The sequence below is a fragment of the Desmodus rotundus genome, chromosome 5, assembly GCF_022682495.2.
Source record: "Desmodus rotundus isolate HL8 chromosome 5, HLdesRot8A.1, whole genome shotgun sequence".
NCBI classification, from domain to species: Eukaryota; Metazoa; Chordata; class Mammalia; order Chiroptera; family Phyllostomidae; genus Desmodus; species Desmodus rotundus.
Genome location: NC_071391.1, coordinates 8,986,609 through 9,005,084, shown reverse-complemented (window position 1 = coordinate 9,005,084; position 18,476 = coordinate 8,986,609). Strand labels below are relative to the sequence as shown.

Sequence of the window (18,476 nt, the reverse complement as noted above, 5' to 3'; positions counted from 1 at the left end):
ATGAATGAAGACATCCCTAGCTATATCTCAGGGCCAGCTGGTTCTTCACTAACTTCTAATATCACCCGGTCATACTCAGATGTGCCCTCTGCAAGGCTGTGTGTGTATATATATAAGGTTCTGAGCTCTTTAGTTCTTGCCTTTAAAGATTCCTCATCTGGCCACCCTACCGTCTTCCCGAGGGATGGCTGTGAATGAAGAGGGGCACTCCACTTGAAAAGAGGAAAGTCTGAAGAGAGTGCCACCAGATTGTTTTAGGAGTTTTGGAAGAGAAAGCCATGAAGGCTTGGAATGCTTCCCGTGGGGCAGGGCAGACTACTGGGCAAAAGCTTCATAAACTTTTAGAAGCAAGCTCTGAATCTTCATAACAATCTTAGAGTTTCACAAGGTGTACACCTTACAGTGAGTAGATTCCACCGATGTTTCTATGCTTCCTTTTAAGACTATCCTGTAGGTTGGTTTTCACTTATCTTGCTGGAAGTAGAGCAGATCCTTGAAAAGTGTAGGTTTAACATTTCTGTGGGCTTCAGAGGTCCCCGACAAGTAGAGCAATTTGCAGTTTTGCTGAGTCCTAATTTTGAATTCATGAGTGTGGTGGACCCATGTCCCAACTCATAATGCCACAGTAGTCCACTGAGGGCTGAAGGAGGGATTAAAATGTGTCCGGTGTATTTGACTGCTCCTGGTGGAAGATCATATACCACAGGGGTATACTGGATTGCGGGATGCAGCTCTGACAAATGTCTACTGTGATGGATTTTAGCTTGCCAGAAAAAAAATGTTGCTGAAACTTACGTCAAGCCCTGTACTGGGAATCAGGTAGATGACTTGACCAGATAGCTACCTCTCCAGGATCAGGCCAGAAAACCTCTCTCTGACAACCTAGCTAATCTTGTAGACACAAGAGCCTTGAGGTGTCAAGGAGCCTGGAGGCTGAACTTCAAGAATGCTCCTTCCTACAGGTGGAATCTCCAAAGTGGTACTATCCACATTAATAAGCCTCTGGAAACAGAACTGCATTTCTGCAGGATGTGATCCAATCCAGGCGGAAACAAATTTATCAGCTGCCTTCCACCCCGGTTGCTCCCGGAACACAATGTTGGCCAGGTCACAATCACCAGGGTTAAACAAACTCAGCTCTGAATTCCAGCAATGTGACTAACCAGCTACGTGACCTTCAGTGAAACTGTTACTTCTGTGCCTTTCTCCATATTCAACATGATGATTGTAACATTTACCCCTTAAAATGGTTTAAGCGTAAGCCAGACAATCCTGAGTCCTTATCCCCCACCCCTTTGATTAATTACTCTGCCCTGAACTCCAGAGTTAACCTAAATAAGCATTTTCACTGACTTCTAAGGTCTTTAAAATCAACACCCACTTGCTTGTTTCAAAATACAGATTTGAATCCCTATATGAAACAGCTAAGAATTTAGGAACCTAAACAGGCCAGAGAAACTGACCTTTGTTTTTGAGGTGAAACGGGCCCAGCATCAGTAACACTAGAAACCATGCCCCGCTACCAAGGGGAGACACTGTCGATCACATTCCATCGAAGCCATGGGAGCTGTTAAAACTACTCTTCCGATCACGGGTCCTCCAGAAAGGTGCTGAACAGCTGACACATCTGGATATCTGGGCCCAGTTTTTCTGTTTCCTGCTAAGATCAGCGTCCCAAGAACAAGTCACCATTGGGCCAGTTCTCCACATCCTCCTCCCACCATTTCCTACCTAGTAGAAGTGAATCAGACAAACAATATGACTTTTTAAAAATTATTTAATTTAGTAGTTTTCTTGGAAAAAACAATAAGGCAAAAAAACCGAAAATATATATAGTTTTGTTTCGTTTTCATGTGACTTTATTTCACCTGAAGGACTCGAAGCTCCCTCCATTAGCAGGAATCTGACCGGGGATCGGGCTGGAAGTGTAGTGCAGACGGTGGAGGAAGAAAGGGGGCGGGAAGCAGGGAAGTTCAGTTTAGTCGGGGGATCCTCACTCTGTCTAAGCCCCCTTAAGTCATCAGGCCTTCACTTTCTGGGTCTCCTTGAAAGAAGCCTCGGGGCAATCCCTTGCTTCTGTTGGGAATCAGGTTCTTAGGAGGAAATTCCCCAGCAGTTGCCCCCTCTCAGGTCCCTCCGCTGGGAAGGGAGGAGGGACGGAGTACTAGCTCACCCAGCAGAAACCCAGCTTCCCTGGAGGGCTGGCTTCCTCTGGAATGACACTGCCCCCTAGGGCCCACACTGGCTGAGGCTCAGCAGTTAGGGAACAGAAACAGAAAAACACTAACAAAAGGCATACAAGGAAGGCACCTCAATTTGTGATCCTCAACCAAGGCTGGGCTGCTCGGGTTGACATTTCGGAACAAGACAACTCAAACAAATACAGAAAAAGTGAAGGAAGCCAGAGCCCAGCGGGGGTTCTCTTACCCACCCCACGTGATGCTGCTCTCAGCCCCGTGTCCCTGTGTCCGTGTCCCCGTGTCCGAGGAAGGGAGCTGTTTGGGGAGTCAGCTGTGTGAGCTGTGATTCGGACAGAGGCAGGATCTGGAAATTACCCTCGGGGCTCTCGACCCACACTGCCCCAGACAAAAGACAGGCAGGAGGCTAGGATTTCATTTTCAGAGTCAGGAAATTAGGAGAGCAGACTTCAGACAGCAGTGGGCACCCATGACACAAGCCACAGGTCATGTCCCTGCTCAGAGGCTGCCGCACCGACCCTGCTCACGTTCTGAATGCGTCTGCCCCTAAAGGGTGGAAAGTGGAGGAAGCTCCAGTCCACATCCTCCTATCCCAGCGAGTCCCAGGGAGACCAGCAATATCAAAAAACCAAGATTCTTAAAAGGAAGAAGGAAAATCAAACAAAAAATTAGATTTTTCTCTACATATGTATAATATACAGATTTTTAACACATTATTCCATAGGTGGCTCCAGTCCATGGGGCTTGAGAGATGGTGACAACTTTCATTCCAGATGAACCGCTTCTCTCAAAGTCTGCAGGAGATCAGAATGGGACAGGACACGTTTTGCTCTCCACACTGGGGCACAGACCCAAACTGGTACCGTGCGGGGAGAGAGAGAGAGAAGCCAAGCGAGAAAGGAAATGAAGGATGGGGGTGAGGAGGAAGTCGGAAAGCAAAAGTGGCTGGCAGTCTCTTCCCATCCTGCCTGTGCTCTCAGGAGTTCTCTGCCTGAGCAAGTCCGTAAAGCCCCTTTGCAAGGATACTGCAAGCCTCCTACCAACCACCAAAGCGGCCTCGCTTGCTGTCAAAGGAGATGGAGAACAGCAGAAAGGTGTTTGACGTGAGTGGGGACAGAGACGTCCAAGAATGTGACTCAGGGTTCCAACCTTACAGAACAGTTCTCCTGCTGAGTGTCCCAAGATGCAGTCAATCACCCATGGACACGCCATGATGACACGGCCCCACTGGTGAACGCATTTCATAAGGTCCGTTCCGAGCTCCGCCGCAACCGTGCACGATGCCTCCATTGGTAAGCCTTACATGTTTCTCTCTAAAGAACTTCTAAAGCCAGCTCTTACTCTGAACAGCACCAAAATGCCCCTGAATCATAATCTTGCGCAGATCTTGGCTGAGCAGGACACTACGAGGGGAGGCTGGACGACATCATCTCGAGTGGGGGCCAGGGGAGAGGAAGAGCCAAGGGCACTTGCCTCTACGGAAGCGGAACGCTACTTTTCAGCCACTAAACCTCTCCCTTACAAACACAGGCATCTACATTGTTGATTTCAGGTTCGATCAGCTAAGGCAACCAGCCAATCACCACCACTGCTGTCTGCTTCTGGTGATTGATTTGGAAAAAATGATTGGTTAAGACAGACAAACTTGAGGAAAGCCCTCGGGAAGGGAATCCCCAGCTTTCCGGGGCATCCTCTGTCCCCTTGGCCTTTGGCTCCTCCTCCTTTTCCTTACTGCTGGTTCAGAAAATGTTCGGGCATAAGCTCCAGTCCTGTTTTTCTTTAGACTCCCAGTATCCTCCCCTATAAATATGGGTTAACTCCTTGGTCACAGGGTCTTCCTTCGGCTCAAACCACAGTGCCTTATAGGGATCGCTGGGTGTGCCTAAAAGGGAAAGGGCACAAAGAAAAACCCATTAGAGCCCCTCACACACCGGTATTCTCCACACATCAAGAAATCGAGAGGAGGGCAGGTTTGTTACCATCCTCTTTGGCTGCGCCTTTCATAGATTCTGCTTCTCTCTTCCTTCTGGAAAGTCTTTGTTTTTCTTCCAGGCGCTGCTTCTCAGCATTTGCTTCATCCCACTTCCCTTCTTCCATGAGTCTCTGGTCGGGCCGTAACCGGCTGTCTGTGGGGGCAGTGCCAGTCTCCTCGGCATTGAGAGTCAGAGCGAGCTCTGAGAAGTAGTACATGTTTTCTGCATTCTTCCTACAAGCAAAGGATGAGAAAGAAACCGGCTCATGCCAGAGCCCGGGCCCCGCTTGGCTACGGAGCCACAACTGAGCGCGCTGCAGAAAGAGGACCAGGCTGCTCTGCCAATGGACAGACTCGAGAACCAGGGCACCTCCCCCGAGGTAAGAGACCCAAAATGAACCGTTCCGCCTCTTCCCCCAGCACCACTCAATTCCATAGTTTTCTGGGCTTGTGCTACACCCAGTTTAAAGTAGAGAGAAATTCATTAGGAAAAAAAAAACATTCTATAAACCAAAATTCCTTATTCCCGTTTCCTCTGCCTTTTTTTTAACCTCTTTCTGAGATATTCTTGGCTCTTACTGCAGACTGAACATAGTAAATGATGACAGAAAAATGGCTTCTGTTTTAATTTATTTCCAAAGTCCTGTACACTATCTCAGGAAGCTTTATATTGGTGCTGGGCCTTTAGGCTAAATTGTTAACAAGTGGTATGCATCTGTCTCCTCTAGCCACTTCTGCCTAGTTTTGCTCTAAATTACAGAATAATATCCATCTGAACCACAATCCAAAGGACCTATGTATGAAAAGCATCAAACACGGCTTGGTTCAATTAGTTTGAACTTTCCTGGGATAAAGTATGCTACAACCCCAGCCAGCCACACGTGACAACCTTCTGGTGATCTCTCTAAAGGCTCTGCTTTCTCTCGCTCAATCCTCACATAATTAAGTGGGAAGCAATGCAAACACGTTGTCAGTATGGCTCCGAGGCTGAGGTCACAGAGCATCTGGGCGGCACGCGTGCTGATACTCACGGTAAAGGGTTCCTCTGCCACAGTGTGACCCTGCTCTCCTCTGCTTCGTGGCCTCTCAGTCGAGCATCACCCCCATTGTCCCCAGTCACTGGCTGTACTTTGAAACAGTCCATTTTCTCATCCCACGTCCCCAGCAGGACAAAGTGAACTTTTCCTGATTCATCTTTTACTTCCCCCGTCACCTGCAAGGATGGAAAGCAGGGCTTCGGCATACAGCCACTGTGGGCTAGCGTACCTGGCTCTTCTGGAGACCAAAGCCCTAGGGTAGACACTGGTTAGATCCTGCTCTGACAAACATCTCGGAGTCATCCAAATTACTTAAATTTTCTTACGCTGCTTGACATAAGCAAAGCATGAGTTGGAGTTTTCATCATCTTTTGTTGTATAGGAATTTTTGTTGCAATAATACCATGTAGGAAAAGGATCTGACCGGTACTCAGAATTACGGTATTTTCTTCTCTCCAGAATACAGAGACAGCCACAGACAGATTCAAATCTCTATTTTTCACTCTCCCATCAAAACTCCTGGCACGGCTGCACTGTGCAGCAACACGTATCTCTGTCGGGCGCATTTGCAGGGTCCGCGCACCCGTGCCCTTTCCCTGGAATCCTTTTGTTGGACCTGCCGCTGGGTTTCCTGTTTGTCTCTCATTGCTCTTGACTTTTCCTTTCTTACTTGTTGCCTTTCCCAGACAACAGAAAGATTTGGGTTAGTAATGCCATATAGTCCCCGGTCTTGCTGACTTTCTCCTTTACCTCTTCTGGGTTTTTTTAATCACCATATGCATATATATGTAGATTATCTATCTCTCTCCCTCCTTCCCTATCCATCCATCCATCCCAGCCCCAAAGGAGTAGGTTTTCTAAGGGATATACACCAAATGAAAAAAATCGTAATTCCAACTTTCTTACCTTTCTTGCTATATCCCGAGAAAAGTAGCTATAAGGAACAAATTTAAGTTTGCAACTGTCTCCTGTCTTGTGATTTATAATATCAATTTCACCAGACTATAAAATGAAAAGAATCATGGATTAGTTTTATTAGACTGGGTGACTTGAGTATCTGCCAACCCCGTGCCTCATAATTCTCACTTTTCAATCTTATATTCTAGCAATCCCTTGCTTAAGATTCAGGTCTTGGCCAACCTCGAGATGCTATGGCATCCCTTTGTAACCTTGGTATCCTAAGTTGGGATGAAGACCAAATGACCTTTTATTTAAAAATTGTGCCCTGGCTGGTGTCGCTCAGTGGATTGAGCACAGGCCTGTGAATCAAACGGTTGCCGGTTCGATACCCAGTCAGGGCACATGCCTGGGTTGCGGGCCAGGTCCCCATTTGGGGACACGGGAAACCACACAATGATGTTTTTCTCCCTCTATCTTTCCTTCCCTTCCCCTCTCTCTAAATAATTAAAAAAGTAAAATCTTTTAAAATAAAAAAAAATTGTGTGTCACATGTTAGATAGCATGATTTGCTCTTCAGCACATGTACTGATATTCACATAATAATTTACTTTCCAGACCAACCCTTACTAGCCCCCGTCAGGGACTCTGCGCTTAAACCAAAGTACTCCACTCACAAGTTCAAGGTTACACAAGGCAGACCTTTCTGCACTTTGTTCACTTCGTATTTTCCTCCTACCTTCTGAACCCCAAACCACCCTTTTAAAAATATTTATTTATTTATTTTATTAGAGAGAGGGGAAAGGAGGGAGAGAGGGAGACAAACATCGATGTGAGAGAGAAACCTCAATCGGCTGTCTCTTGCATACACCAGGACCAGGGACTGAACCCACAACCCAGGCACGAGCACTGACCAGGAATTGAACTGGCGACCTCTCACTTTGTGGGATGACGCCCAGCCAACTGAGATGCACAGGTAAGCGCTAGAGTATTCTGTTAAATACTTTTCAACCTACGTATACTTGTCACATACCTCCAATGATACAATAACTCTTTGAAGGACAACATTTCATCTGACTTTGTATCCCCAGGACCTGGTACTCTGCTTGGTAGTAAATGTCTAATGAATAATGGAAGGATGAAGAGTGGGAGCCATGTTTATTTTCTTGTATCCTTCATAGTGCCCTGCAGTCCTAGCAGTCACTGAGTGTTCTAAGTTGGTCATTTTATAAATACTAATTTAAGGCACAAAATCTCAGGAGGGCAGGGTGGGCTTCTGCCTGAGACGGGTTCCTTAGGAGAGACTCATGAGCCAGTAACAACAGCCTGGGGCTCCGGGAGCGCGCCAGGCACTTTTGCTCACCTGGTCTATCCACAACTTGCCCACGATGATGTTGTGCACTGTTGTGGTGACTTTCTTCCAAGTGTAGTGGTGCTCACTGTCGTTGAAAATACAGTGGATGCTGCCTGGAAGCAGAGAGAGGCACACAAATTAAGCCTAATATTTAAAAAAAAAAATAGCCATGTTGGCTAGAAATAACAATGGATTTTCTTCTTTTGATATTTCTTACTTTTAAATGGAAAACAATAAGTCAAAAAGGAATTCATACCTTCGTAAATGATGGAAGCACTGACTGAACCGTTTTACTCGATTTTAAAATTTATGAAGAAAACATAACTAAGTGATAACAAACACTGAAAACAGCTCAGCTAGAAAGCAATTATGTACAACTGCATAAACAAACATGAAGCAAAACCCCAAACTTGTCTCCAGCTGTGCCCATCATGCCTGCTGCAAAATGGACAGGAGCAGGTCAGATCTGCCCCCACCTGAAAACCATAAAATTACATTGTGGGAAGCAGCACTTGTCTGTAGCTAATTCCAAGGCCAGGCCCTATTTTCAGTAACTAGCTCTGTGACCTCAAGCAAACCACTTATCTAAGGGCCGTAACAAGAAAAAAGAAAAAAGGAGGGGTGGAGAGAGCCCTGGCTTTGGGATCAGACAGAACTGAATTAAGTCCTGGCTCCGCCACTCATTAGATGTACGGCCCTATGTTACAGAATAAAGAATTGGTCTGCTCCTTGTCCATGGTTCTGGGGAAGAAACCTCCAAATCCTTGGAACTTCCCAAGTGCCAGCAGTGTTTCTGTTATTCGTGGGGGTCCTGGAAGTTTATGCCAAGGAGTCACCACGGTGGGCCCTAGGTAGCTTAGGCTAACGAGATGGTTCCGGATGAGGGCAGGCCAGAAAGACCAACCATGTAATTGGAGAGCAGGGGCTTTGAGTTACCTGATAAGGGCTGGACCTCCTGACCTCCTGGAAATGATATCCCTTCCCTCTAGGAGGGAAGGAAGCCTGGATATTGAGTTCAATCATGTGGCCAGTGATTCAATCAATCATGCCTACATAATGAAATCCCCCCCAACTCTCTGGAATGGAAGTTGGTGGAACTTCCTGGTTGGTGAACACATCAATGTGCCAGGGGGTCCTGTGCCCCCATTCCATGGGGCGAGGGCACGGAATGCCCTCAGACCTCACCCTGTATATGTCTTTGTTTGGCTGGTCCTGATTTGTACCCTTTATAATAAAACTACAATAATGAGTATAGCATTTTCCTGAGTCCTGTGAGTCATTCTAGCAAGTTATTAAACCTGACAGAGTTGTGGGTACCTCTGAATTTGTGTGCAGGCGGCCTGGGGACCTCCAAGCTTGCGGCTGGCATCTGAAGTGAGGGCAGACTTGTTGGAGGCTGGGCTCTTAACCTGAGTGGTTACTGTTAATCTGGGTAGTTAGCATCAGAACTGTGTCACAGTGCTACACCCCGGGCAAGTTTTTAACTTCCCCAGGCCTCAGTTTTATCTATTTGTAAACTTGGGGTAACCACATCTTGTGCTGTAAATGGCTGTTTATTTACACAGTAACATGCTTGAAACACAATAGGCACGCAGTAGATAAAGTCCTCTCCTGCTCCTTTGAGCTAATCTCCAATGGATACCAAAGCAAAATCAGTTAGCTGTTTGAACAGAAGCAACTGAAGAATCAAAATAATTAAAAATTTAAAGATATATGTATTTATTATTTTGAATCATATATATATATATACGTGTGTATATACACACACACACACACACCATATTTTGCCATGTACAATGTGCACTTTTGCCCAAAGTTTCGAAGGGAAAACAGGGGTAAACATTGTACATGGGCACAATGATTACACACCATGGGCGTAACAGTCCCATGTACAATGTGCACAAAAATTTGGGTGCACACTACCCGCATTTTTGGGTACACAGGAGCACATTATACACAGCAAAATAAGGTGTGTGCGTAGTCAATAATACAGTCAACTCCAGTAATGGTGTGACTCCAAGCTCCCTGTGTGACCACTAGTGAAAAGGGCACACTGTGGTTTGGGTGGGCCTGTTCTGCACAGATTAAAGTTGCCCCGGGAGCTGCAGCCGTGGTGAGGATGACGATGACAACGACATTCACGGTAACAGCAACGCTGCTGAGCGCTGCAGGGTACCAGACACTGTGCTGCTTCTCCTCCCTATCACCTCATTTAATCTTCGCAGCCGCCTTCACAACTGTCTTTAACCTCTTGCGCAACACCTCTTCCACCACCACTGCAGGACGCCCCACCATCACCTCTTACCGGAACCTCTAGGACCACGTCTTTTTGGTGTCCCAGCTTCCACTTTTGCCCCCTAAAGCGTCCAGTCAAAAAGAGCTGTTCAAAACATGGCACATCAACTACCACGCGGAGAAAACCTCCCAGTGACTTCCCACTGCGCTGGGAACAAAGCCCCCGAAGTCCTCCATGCCCCTGCCGGCTCACTCGGAACTAGCTGCGTGGGCTCATTGTTCTCAGAATGCACTGTGCTTGCCGCCCACTCAGGGCCTTTATCTTGGGGGCTCTGTCTGGCTGGAACACTCTCCCTCGAATCAACTCTTGGTTGGTTTCTTCTTGTTCCTTAGGTCTCTGCTCAAATGTAACCTTTTCAGAGACAATTTCCTTGACTACCCTACCCAAGGAACCACACACACAGTCATTTCTCATTAACCCCTACCTCTGCTTTATTTTCTTCATAGGCCTACCACATACAGAGTGAAATTATTTATATATTCACTTTTTTGTATACTTAAGAAAAGAAGGCAAGCTAAATGAGAGCAAAGGGGCTTTTGTTCACCACGGTACCCACCGCACATAGAATATTTTCTGGCATATAGTGACTCTCAAGTATCTGTTGATGCCTTAGCCACAGGCACTATTTTCCCTACATTTGTTTCCTATTGCTGCTGGAACCAGCTGCCACAACTTAGTGGCTTCAAACAACACCATTTGTGCCCTGTAGTCCTGGAGATCAGGAGTGTGGCAACAGAAGGGCTGTGCCCCTTTTGAAGGCTCTAGGAGAGAATCAGTTTCCTTGCCTTTCCAGCTCCCAGTGGCCACCTGCCTTCCTTAGCTTGTAGTCCTTTCCCAGCATCACTCAAGTGTCTGGCTCCTGTTATCACTGACTCTGACCTTCCACCCTCCCTCTTACAACAACCCTTGTGATTAGACTGAGCCCAAAGAATAATCCAGGATTACCTCCCCATCCTGAGATCCTTAACTTAACCCTACCTACAAAATTCCTTATGTAGTGACATATTCATAGCTTTCAGACATTAGAATGTAGACATACCCTAGGGGCCTTATTCAGCCTACCACATCCTCATTTTGCCAATGAAAACTCTGAGCTCTGAGAGGTCAAGTAATTTGGCCAAGGTCACACAGCTAGAGACTGCCAGAGCTGAGGTTTAAAATAAGGTCGGAACATCAGTGTAGCCCAATACCATAACCCTATTTCTCACCTTGGTGGTGTACCTGCTGTTCAACACGGTGTCCCTTCCAGCTCCCAGGGACAGTGGAAAGGAAAGAATGTCCTATGACTGCCTTCTGTATATAATATTTGTGTTCTGAAAACTTGACATGAAGTTAAAGATTGAAAAACAGGGTCATATAAATGTATGAGGGAAAAGATGGCCACTTCCAGAATGGTATAGTAAGGACTTCCCTATATCTGCTCCTCAATAAAATCAACAAGAACACTAGCAGAAACTATCAGAATCAACTTTTTCCGAACTCTGGAAATTAACCAAAGGCTTACAGTAGTTAAGAAGCATTTATTCAAGAGAAATGACTGAATCTCAGTAAGAAAAATGAGCTTTGGGGCAGGCATTTTAACCTGCGCTATTCCCACCCTCCTCTTGCCAGCTTGGCAGTAGCCTTGAAACCCAGCAAGCAGCCTAGCAAACACTTTTGGGGAGCCTCACACTTTACCAATAAGTACGAACTCCCCCAAAAGTCACATTTTCAAAGAACTGTCATTACCTGACCTATGGGGTGGTTCCTTGTAAACTCCCACTCACAAGGCTTACCTTTATTTGACCTGACTCAGCACCTGGTCACTTCACACAGCCTTTTCCCTGGGGTGATTACCAAAACCATCAGTGGCAAACAATGGTTTAACACAGCAGCTGCCTGAGGTGGTGATAACAGTTGGAGCAGTTGAAGAAACATAGGCCAGAAATTCCCCAAATGTGACAAACACCTTAATCTACACATCCAAGAAGCTCAATGAACTCCAAGTAGGATAAACTCAAAGAGCACCACACCGAAATCCATCATAATCAAACTATTCAAAAGACAAGGGCAAGGAGAATCTTGAAAGCAGCAAGAAGTGATGCATTGCATATAAGTGATCCTCAGTACGATTATCAGAGGCTATGGTGGCCAGAAGGCACTGGCTAACACATTCAAAATGGGGGGGGCGGGGGGAGAAGATTATCAAATCAAGAATTCTACATTCAGCAAACCTATTCTTCATAAACAGAAGTGAACATAAGACATTCCCACATAAATGAAACCTAAAAGAATGCATAGCTAGCAGATCTGTCCTCCAAGAAATGCTAAAGTCCTTCAGGCTGAAATGAAGGGACACTAGGTAGTAACTTAAGTCTACATTAAGAAATAAAGAGATCAAAAAAGAAAACTACAGTGAAACTATAGAAAAGACAATATAAATATATTTTTTGCTTGCAATTCCTTTTTTCTCCTGTATGAGTTAAAAGAAAACTGCATAAAGCAACAGTTATAAAACTGTGTTGATAGAATTATAGTGTAAAAAACACAATTTGTATGGAAATAAAAGCATGGAGGGGAAATGTAATAGATCCATATACTTGGCAAAGTTTTTGTACACAATTGAAATTAAATTGGTATGAATCTGCACTAGATTGTTGGAAGTTAATTGTAATACCCAGGATCAAAATATTTTCATAAAACCAGTATGAAAATACCTCTAAAAAATACAGTAAAAGAAATAACAAGGGAACCAAAATGATAAACTAAAAAAAATCTACTTAACACAAAAGAAGGCACTCATGGAAGAAGAGAGGAACAAAAAAGACATAGGATGTACAGGAACAAACACAAAATACCGATGTAAACCCTACCTAATCAGTAATTACAATACATGTAAATTGATTAAACACTCTTGTCAAAAAACTTAGAAACGGGAAGAATGGATAAAATATATGAGGGGGATTTTTTGACTGAAGTATCACTCAGCGCCAAATTCAAGGTCCTCAGAGCCCTGCAGTGTCAGTGACACAGAGGTCAACAGGCTGAATGGTTGTTTCATTCATATTCTCGATTGTGACTCTTCTTGGATTAGGGAACTCCAGAACTATAAAATAACGTTCTTATTATAAAAAATGTTCTTATTTAAATGTATCTCTTTAAACCTCAAGGTTATAACCTAGTTCCAATACCCTGGTACTTGATGAGAAAATTCATGGTCTTCATCATTTTACAAACTTCAATCATATTTTCTAGAAACATTCTGCTTTCCAGATTGCAAGAATTCTAACATGTTTAGTCTGTTTTACTGGGAGACTCAGACCCCTGCCACCACCTCAAAAAACACCTATCTGCCAAAGAAGGGGCTCCTACCCTTCTCGTCAGCACAGGTGGAACTGGAGAGCATTGTGCTAAGTGAAATAAGCCAGGCAGTGAAAGGCAAACACCATATGATCTCACCCATAGGTGGAACCTAATCAACAAAATAAACAAACAAGCAAAATATAACCAGAGACATGGAAATAAAGAACAAACTGACGGTGCCCAGAGGAGAGGGTAGAGGGATAACGGGGGGTAAAGGGGGTAGAAGGGGAAGGGTCAAGGAACATGTATAAAGGACCCATGGACAAGGACAACAGGGAGGAGGATTGAATGTGGGAGGGGGCAGTGGGCAGGGCAGTTGAGAGCAATGGGGACAACTGTAATTGAACAATAAAAATTTTTTTTTAAATAGCATCTATCTGCCTATTCACTCACAACCCTATTCATTTTCTTTCTTCAGTGAAATCTTTTGGTCTGACAGTGAGTGTCCCCTCTGGGAGCTGAGTGACACGGCAAATGTGAAAACTTCACTGCATGATTCTCCTTCCAAGTCACTGATCCAAAAATAGGAAATATAGCCATCCCCAGGGCTGATATTAGTCTGGAAATCCCACTCTCTATACTTTTGTGTTCAGTTTCCTGTCACTGGGTCAATTCTTCATTCAAGTCCCTTATAAAGGCTGGGGTCTGGGTTTTGTTCACTTACATTCCCAGGCCCGTTACATGGCAGGTACCCGTATCTAATAGACGGAGGGACTTAGGACAACACAGCCTAGTGACCTGAATCCTCAAATAACCACAAGAATGGAATCCCATCAAAGATACGTTTTTAACTCTAAAAAATCAGATCTACCAATTACACCATGTTCATATGGTTACTTACCCCTCAGAGAATTCCAGACTAATCAAATTATAACATATAACACATAACTGGTAAACAAAGTTTATTGCTACTTCTCAAAGGCAGATACAGCCCTCCTTAGAATTAAATATATTCTGTCTCTTTAGAGATCCGCAGGTGGCCTTCGAGGTGAAAGTCACACTGCAATACGACCACGGACACTCCAGTTCTGAAAATTAGGTGTGAACATCCCAGGTGTTTGCTCCTCCTGACTTAATACTCCTGAAATTATTAGCTTCAAAGGTAATTAAGCGATAAGAACATTTTTAAAGGTCCTCAGTAAAGATCAAGACCAAAATCACTTTGTCTCCTTTTCAAAGGAGACCTCAGGGCCTTTTGCATATTAACCACCAAGTGACAGAATTAACACTCCAGTTTCTTCTTTCCTTTTGTGGTTACAAACACCCCTGGGGTTTTTTTTTGGGGGGGGGGGGGGCTAACTTCTAGTTTGCACTCTACCTGCTATATTTTGTGTCTCTGAGAAAACTTCATACAAGATGACGACTACAGCGCCATAAGCAGGCCCTGTAGCTAGGCCTCCCGGCCGACCAGAACCAGGAGACGGAAAGCCACAGGAGCTCAGGCAGCCACTGTCTCTAGGGAGCTACTCGGTTTCTGGCGGCTTCGTGCTGCTTTTCCTACAGACCAGCATTCACTCTTCCGCCCACAAACGGCCCCACGTGGCTGCTCTCGTTCAACAGTGTCGAGAATCTCTGCTACGCATTCTGAACAATCTCACTTCCCATAAAACAGAGGCTATCTAACATCGCAGAGTAGGATTCCTATTCCCAGGCCTGGTCTTTTCGTTCTTGCTGCACAAATAACTTATAATCCATTAAGATCTTTTAAAATAAAGTTTCATTTTACCTGGGGTTCGGCTGTTACATAAATAATACCTAACCCATCTGGTAGAGGAAGAGAAAGGGGAAAAAGGAGAGGAGAAGGGGGAGGGATAGCTGAGAAACCTAACCTCTTAGTCACAAGAGTTTTGATTTATAGAAAACCTGACTGCTAGGGTAATGGGAGAAACACCACCAGTTAAGAGATAAGATTTTTTTTTGCATGTTAGAATTTATATTTTTAAATAGTACTTAAAGATGCATTAGATATAGCTAAGAAGACAAAAAATTATGACTGGATGGGTCCTTAGAGTCTGATGCCTTCTCACTCACTTGACAGCTGAGCAGTTAAGTGGCTCACACAAAGCCAAGTAGTCAGGTTCAGCGCCCAGACCAGAGTTCCGGCCTGCTGACTCCTAAACCCTCCTCCATCGGGCCAGAGAGCCCTTTGCTCCCAGAGCACTAATTCTTACCAAGATGGTGGCCTTACCCAGGGGCATAATGGAGAGGTATTTGCCTCGAAACTTGCTGGTGATTTTGATTTCCTGACGCAATGTCCAGCCATTTACGGACTCGGCATGGTGTGCGGCAGCGGGAGGGTGATGGCTCACCTTGAAGAAACCAGCGGTTCAAATTAAGAAGGAAGAAAGGAGAAGGAGAAGGTATTGCCCGTTAATTGGTGAACACCTGAAATTCACACTTGACATTTTTACACCCATAGCAGGGAGGAAGCCCTGAAGGAAAAGAAGGCAGTGTGGGATGACCGGACCGGAAATTCGGCAAACACAACACCCGAGGGTGGAAAGAGCAACCCAAAATACCAAGCCTCTCTTCCAAAGGAAATCCGCCACAGCCCTGAGGCACCTTTACCTGCTCACAGAGGGACCGGTACCCATTCTCCTCCACTCGGTCCAGCTCGAAGGTCTCCCCAAGGAGTGGATTGAATGGCTTGCTGGTGCGGAAGACAGTAGTGGAGTAGGAGGACACGGTGAAAGCTGCAACATAACAGAGCTGTTCTAGAGAGTTCTTACATTTTGCAGCTTGGTCTAACAGCTCATGGTATTCCAGATCTTCAGTAAGGCGCTGAAGCATGGATAAGGGCTCATTAAAGTTCACCTGTCAGAAAGAGAACAGATATAAAAACTTTGCCCACACATCTATAAGAGACAGTTTCATTTTTCTGCAGGTGGAGAGACATGTTGAGCTGTCACATGATAAAGCAAATCGCTGGTAAGTAGAGCAGCTCTAAGCTCTAGCTTGTCAGCCATCCATTCTCCCAGGCCCACTGTTCACGTCAGTGAGTGGCACACGTCACTGTTTCATTTACACCACTAGCTATAAGCTCTTTGATCATCGCTGCTCGTGCAAAGCCATCGATGCCTCACACACGAGACCGTCATCAAATAGGTACTGAATGAATGAGTAAAAGAGGAAATGTATTTCAGCACAAGTAAACCCAGAGAGAAAGGCTGGTATTTAACATTCCTGAGGAAAGAAAGGGTAGTAACTTTTATGTACAGGCGTGCCCTGGCTAGTGAAATGAAGACATTACAAGTTTGCTTCCACTCCTGGACTAGATGACCAAGAAGTATGGGTTCTGTTCTACAACAGGCCAGGATTCTGACTTCTTAGCTCTGAGGCTGGACAGTGGTTATTTTGGACCTGGGGTGCTTTTAATGGGAACTAAGAGGGGCTGTGAGTGTCTCCACCTTTCAAATTTTAGAGCCAACTTAGGGCACTCACCCACTGGACATCAGTGAGCTTCTGCTGGGGAGAAGCTGTTCATGTATCGTTCACTCATCAATTCCTTCCACAAATACTCACTGAGCCCTCCCGTGTGCCGGGCCCTATGCTGCGCACTGGGTGCCGAGACCTGAACAGAAGACACGTCGTCTCCCCAGTCTCCCCCTTAAAAAAAAGTCACCTTCTAAATCGACTGGAATTTAAGATGACATTAGTGTTTTTAAAAATGCTACTAAAAAAAAGAGCTAACTTAATCTGCAATGCACCTGAATAGACCCGGGTATCACTAGCCTAAATTCTGAATCCAGAGAACAGAAGAAGGAAAAAAATTTCCTTTCAAGTGAATGGAGCTGGCCTAAAGCAACATTTCAGTTACACACACCAAGCAAAAACAACACTTTTCTTTCCTATGGTCCACCTCTTTTTCTGCATCTTTGTCCAGCCTCCCACCTGCCAATCCCTGAGCCATAGGCTCCCCTCATATTTACTGGCCTCCCAATTATAAAATATTTTATAATTTCCACTATAACAAATTTTAAAAGCAAAGTATGAAGGAAAAATTTACTTGAAATGCCATCAACCAATGATAACCATTATTAATATTATGTTTGTTTCTTTGCATTTGTACAATTCCAAATAATATACTAGAGCCTGCTTCTTCTCTGAGGAATACACTAAAGGTTTCTCTGAGAGAGTTTCCCAGTGAAGACAGAGCCACAGGACCAACATCGGAACCCTCCTCTTATGCAATGTAGGATCTACCCGCCCTCAACCAAAACAGCGCGCCACTCCCCCCAACCCCCTCCCGGCCCGAGAGAACAGCACTGTGACAAGAAACGTGCACACTGAGCGGGGTGACAGGCTGCTAAGACTGGAGTCTTTGTTTTTTTCCACAGGGGGTGCTTGTGAACTACGCCAACAAAACTTCTCAGTGGCAGAATTTTAGGTGACATTAAGTAATATTTCCAGACGTTCTGAGAAAAACTGGGGATGGGTGGTATCGTCTCCTAGTGGCCAGAAGACATAGCAGCACAGCCTCACTGCGTCCTTAAGCTATCACTGCTTTTCACACATACACACAACTGACCCCAACTGTTCTGGAACCACAGTTTCTCTAAAAGTGCCAAGCTTGTCATATTGGTCATTGTATCACTCTGAGGCCTAATAGGGAAACAAATGAATCTGTGAATTTAAAGTGGAGGGAAGCAGGGAATCAGTTATACAGCTGATGGAGAGTTGGGTAGCCCGAAAAGACAAGCCAGAGGTTAGCGCCAGCAGGAAGCCACAGCCACTGGTAAGCTGAAGGCACAGACAGCAGCAGTGGTACTACTTGGCCTAAAGGCCAAAGGCATCTGGCAGAGGCTACAACCCCTGTAAGTACCCTGGGGTTCCTCCCTCCCTCCCTCCCTCCCTGCTGCAAACTCCTACTGGCGCCTTGCACTGGTGGAGCCCAGCCAGATGCCAGCAGACACGGAAGCCCGAGAAACAGCCTAGAGCACCCAGCTTTCCTGTGACACAGCACAGAGCAGGAAAGGGCAAGGTCTAGACCTGGAGGCGAACAGGTACTGGACTGCACATTCCTAGTGGCAAAGCCACACAAGGAACTAATGGTAAAGGAGGACAGAGAGGTCACCTACACTCAGAAGCTGTTTCTAAGCAGGACCTGCATTTCCGAGGCGGCAAAGACCCACCTTTCCAGCCCCCCTTCCCAAGGCACTTCCTTTAAGGCACCAGGCAAGCGGGACATCTTTTAGGCCCCCCGTGAACCTAGTACAGTGTGCTTACTCATGGCCTTTTCTGGAGGTCAACACTTTCTGAACAGAAATCTTACACACTTACATATAAATCTAAAGGTTTTCCAAGACCCAATTAACTGATCACTTCAGCATTGCTGAATGGTGTGTGCATGTGCCAGGCCCTGGTGAAGAGTCAAGGTTAT

The 18,476-nt window shown here is 45.4% G+C and overlaps 1 protein-coding gene across 1 annotated transcript in view; it reads right to left on the bottom strand.

Moving 5' to 3' along the window:
• Nucleotides 1–1,759: 1,759 nt before the first annotated feature.
• The window catches only part of OSBP (oxysterol binding protein), a 32,814-nt gene continuing 16,097 nt past the window's right edge, over nt 1,760–18,476 (bottom strand). Inside the window, exons 8-14 of the mRNA XM_024574006.3 lie at nt 15,665–15,910; nt 15,285–15,405; nt 7,468–7,571; nt 6,114–6,209; nt 5,202–5,383; nt 4,178–4,404; nt 1,760–4,080 (exon numbers count right to left, since the gene is read on the bottom strand). Coding sequence (XP_024429774.3) covers nt 3,938–4,080; nt 4,178–4,404; nt 5,202–5,383; nt 6,114–6,209; nt 7,468–7,571; nt 15,285–15,405; nt 15,665–15,910 — 1,119 coding nt within the window. The 3' untranslated portion in view covers nt 1,760–3,937. The remainder of the gene's footprint in view (nt 4,081–4,177; nt 4,405–5,201; nt 5,384–6,113; nt 6,210–7,467; nt 7,572–15,284; nt 15,406–15,664; nt 15,911–18,476) is intronic.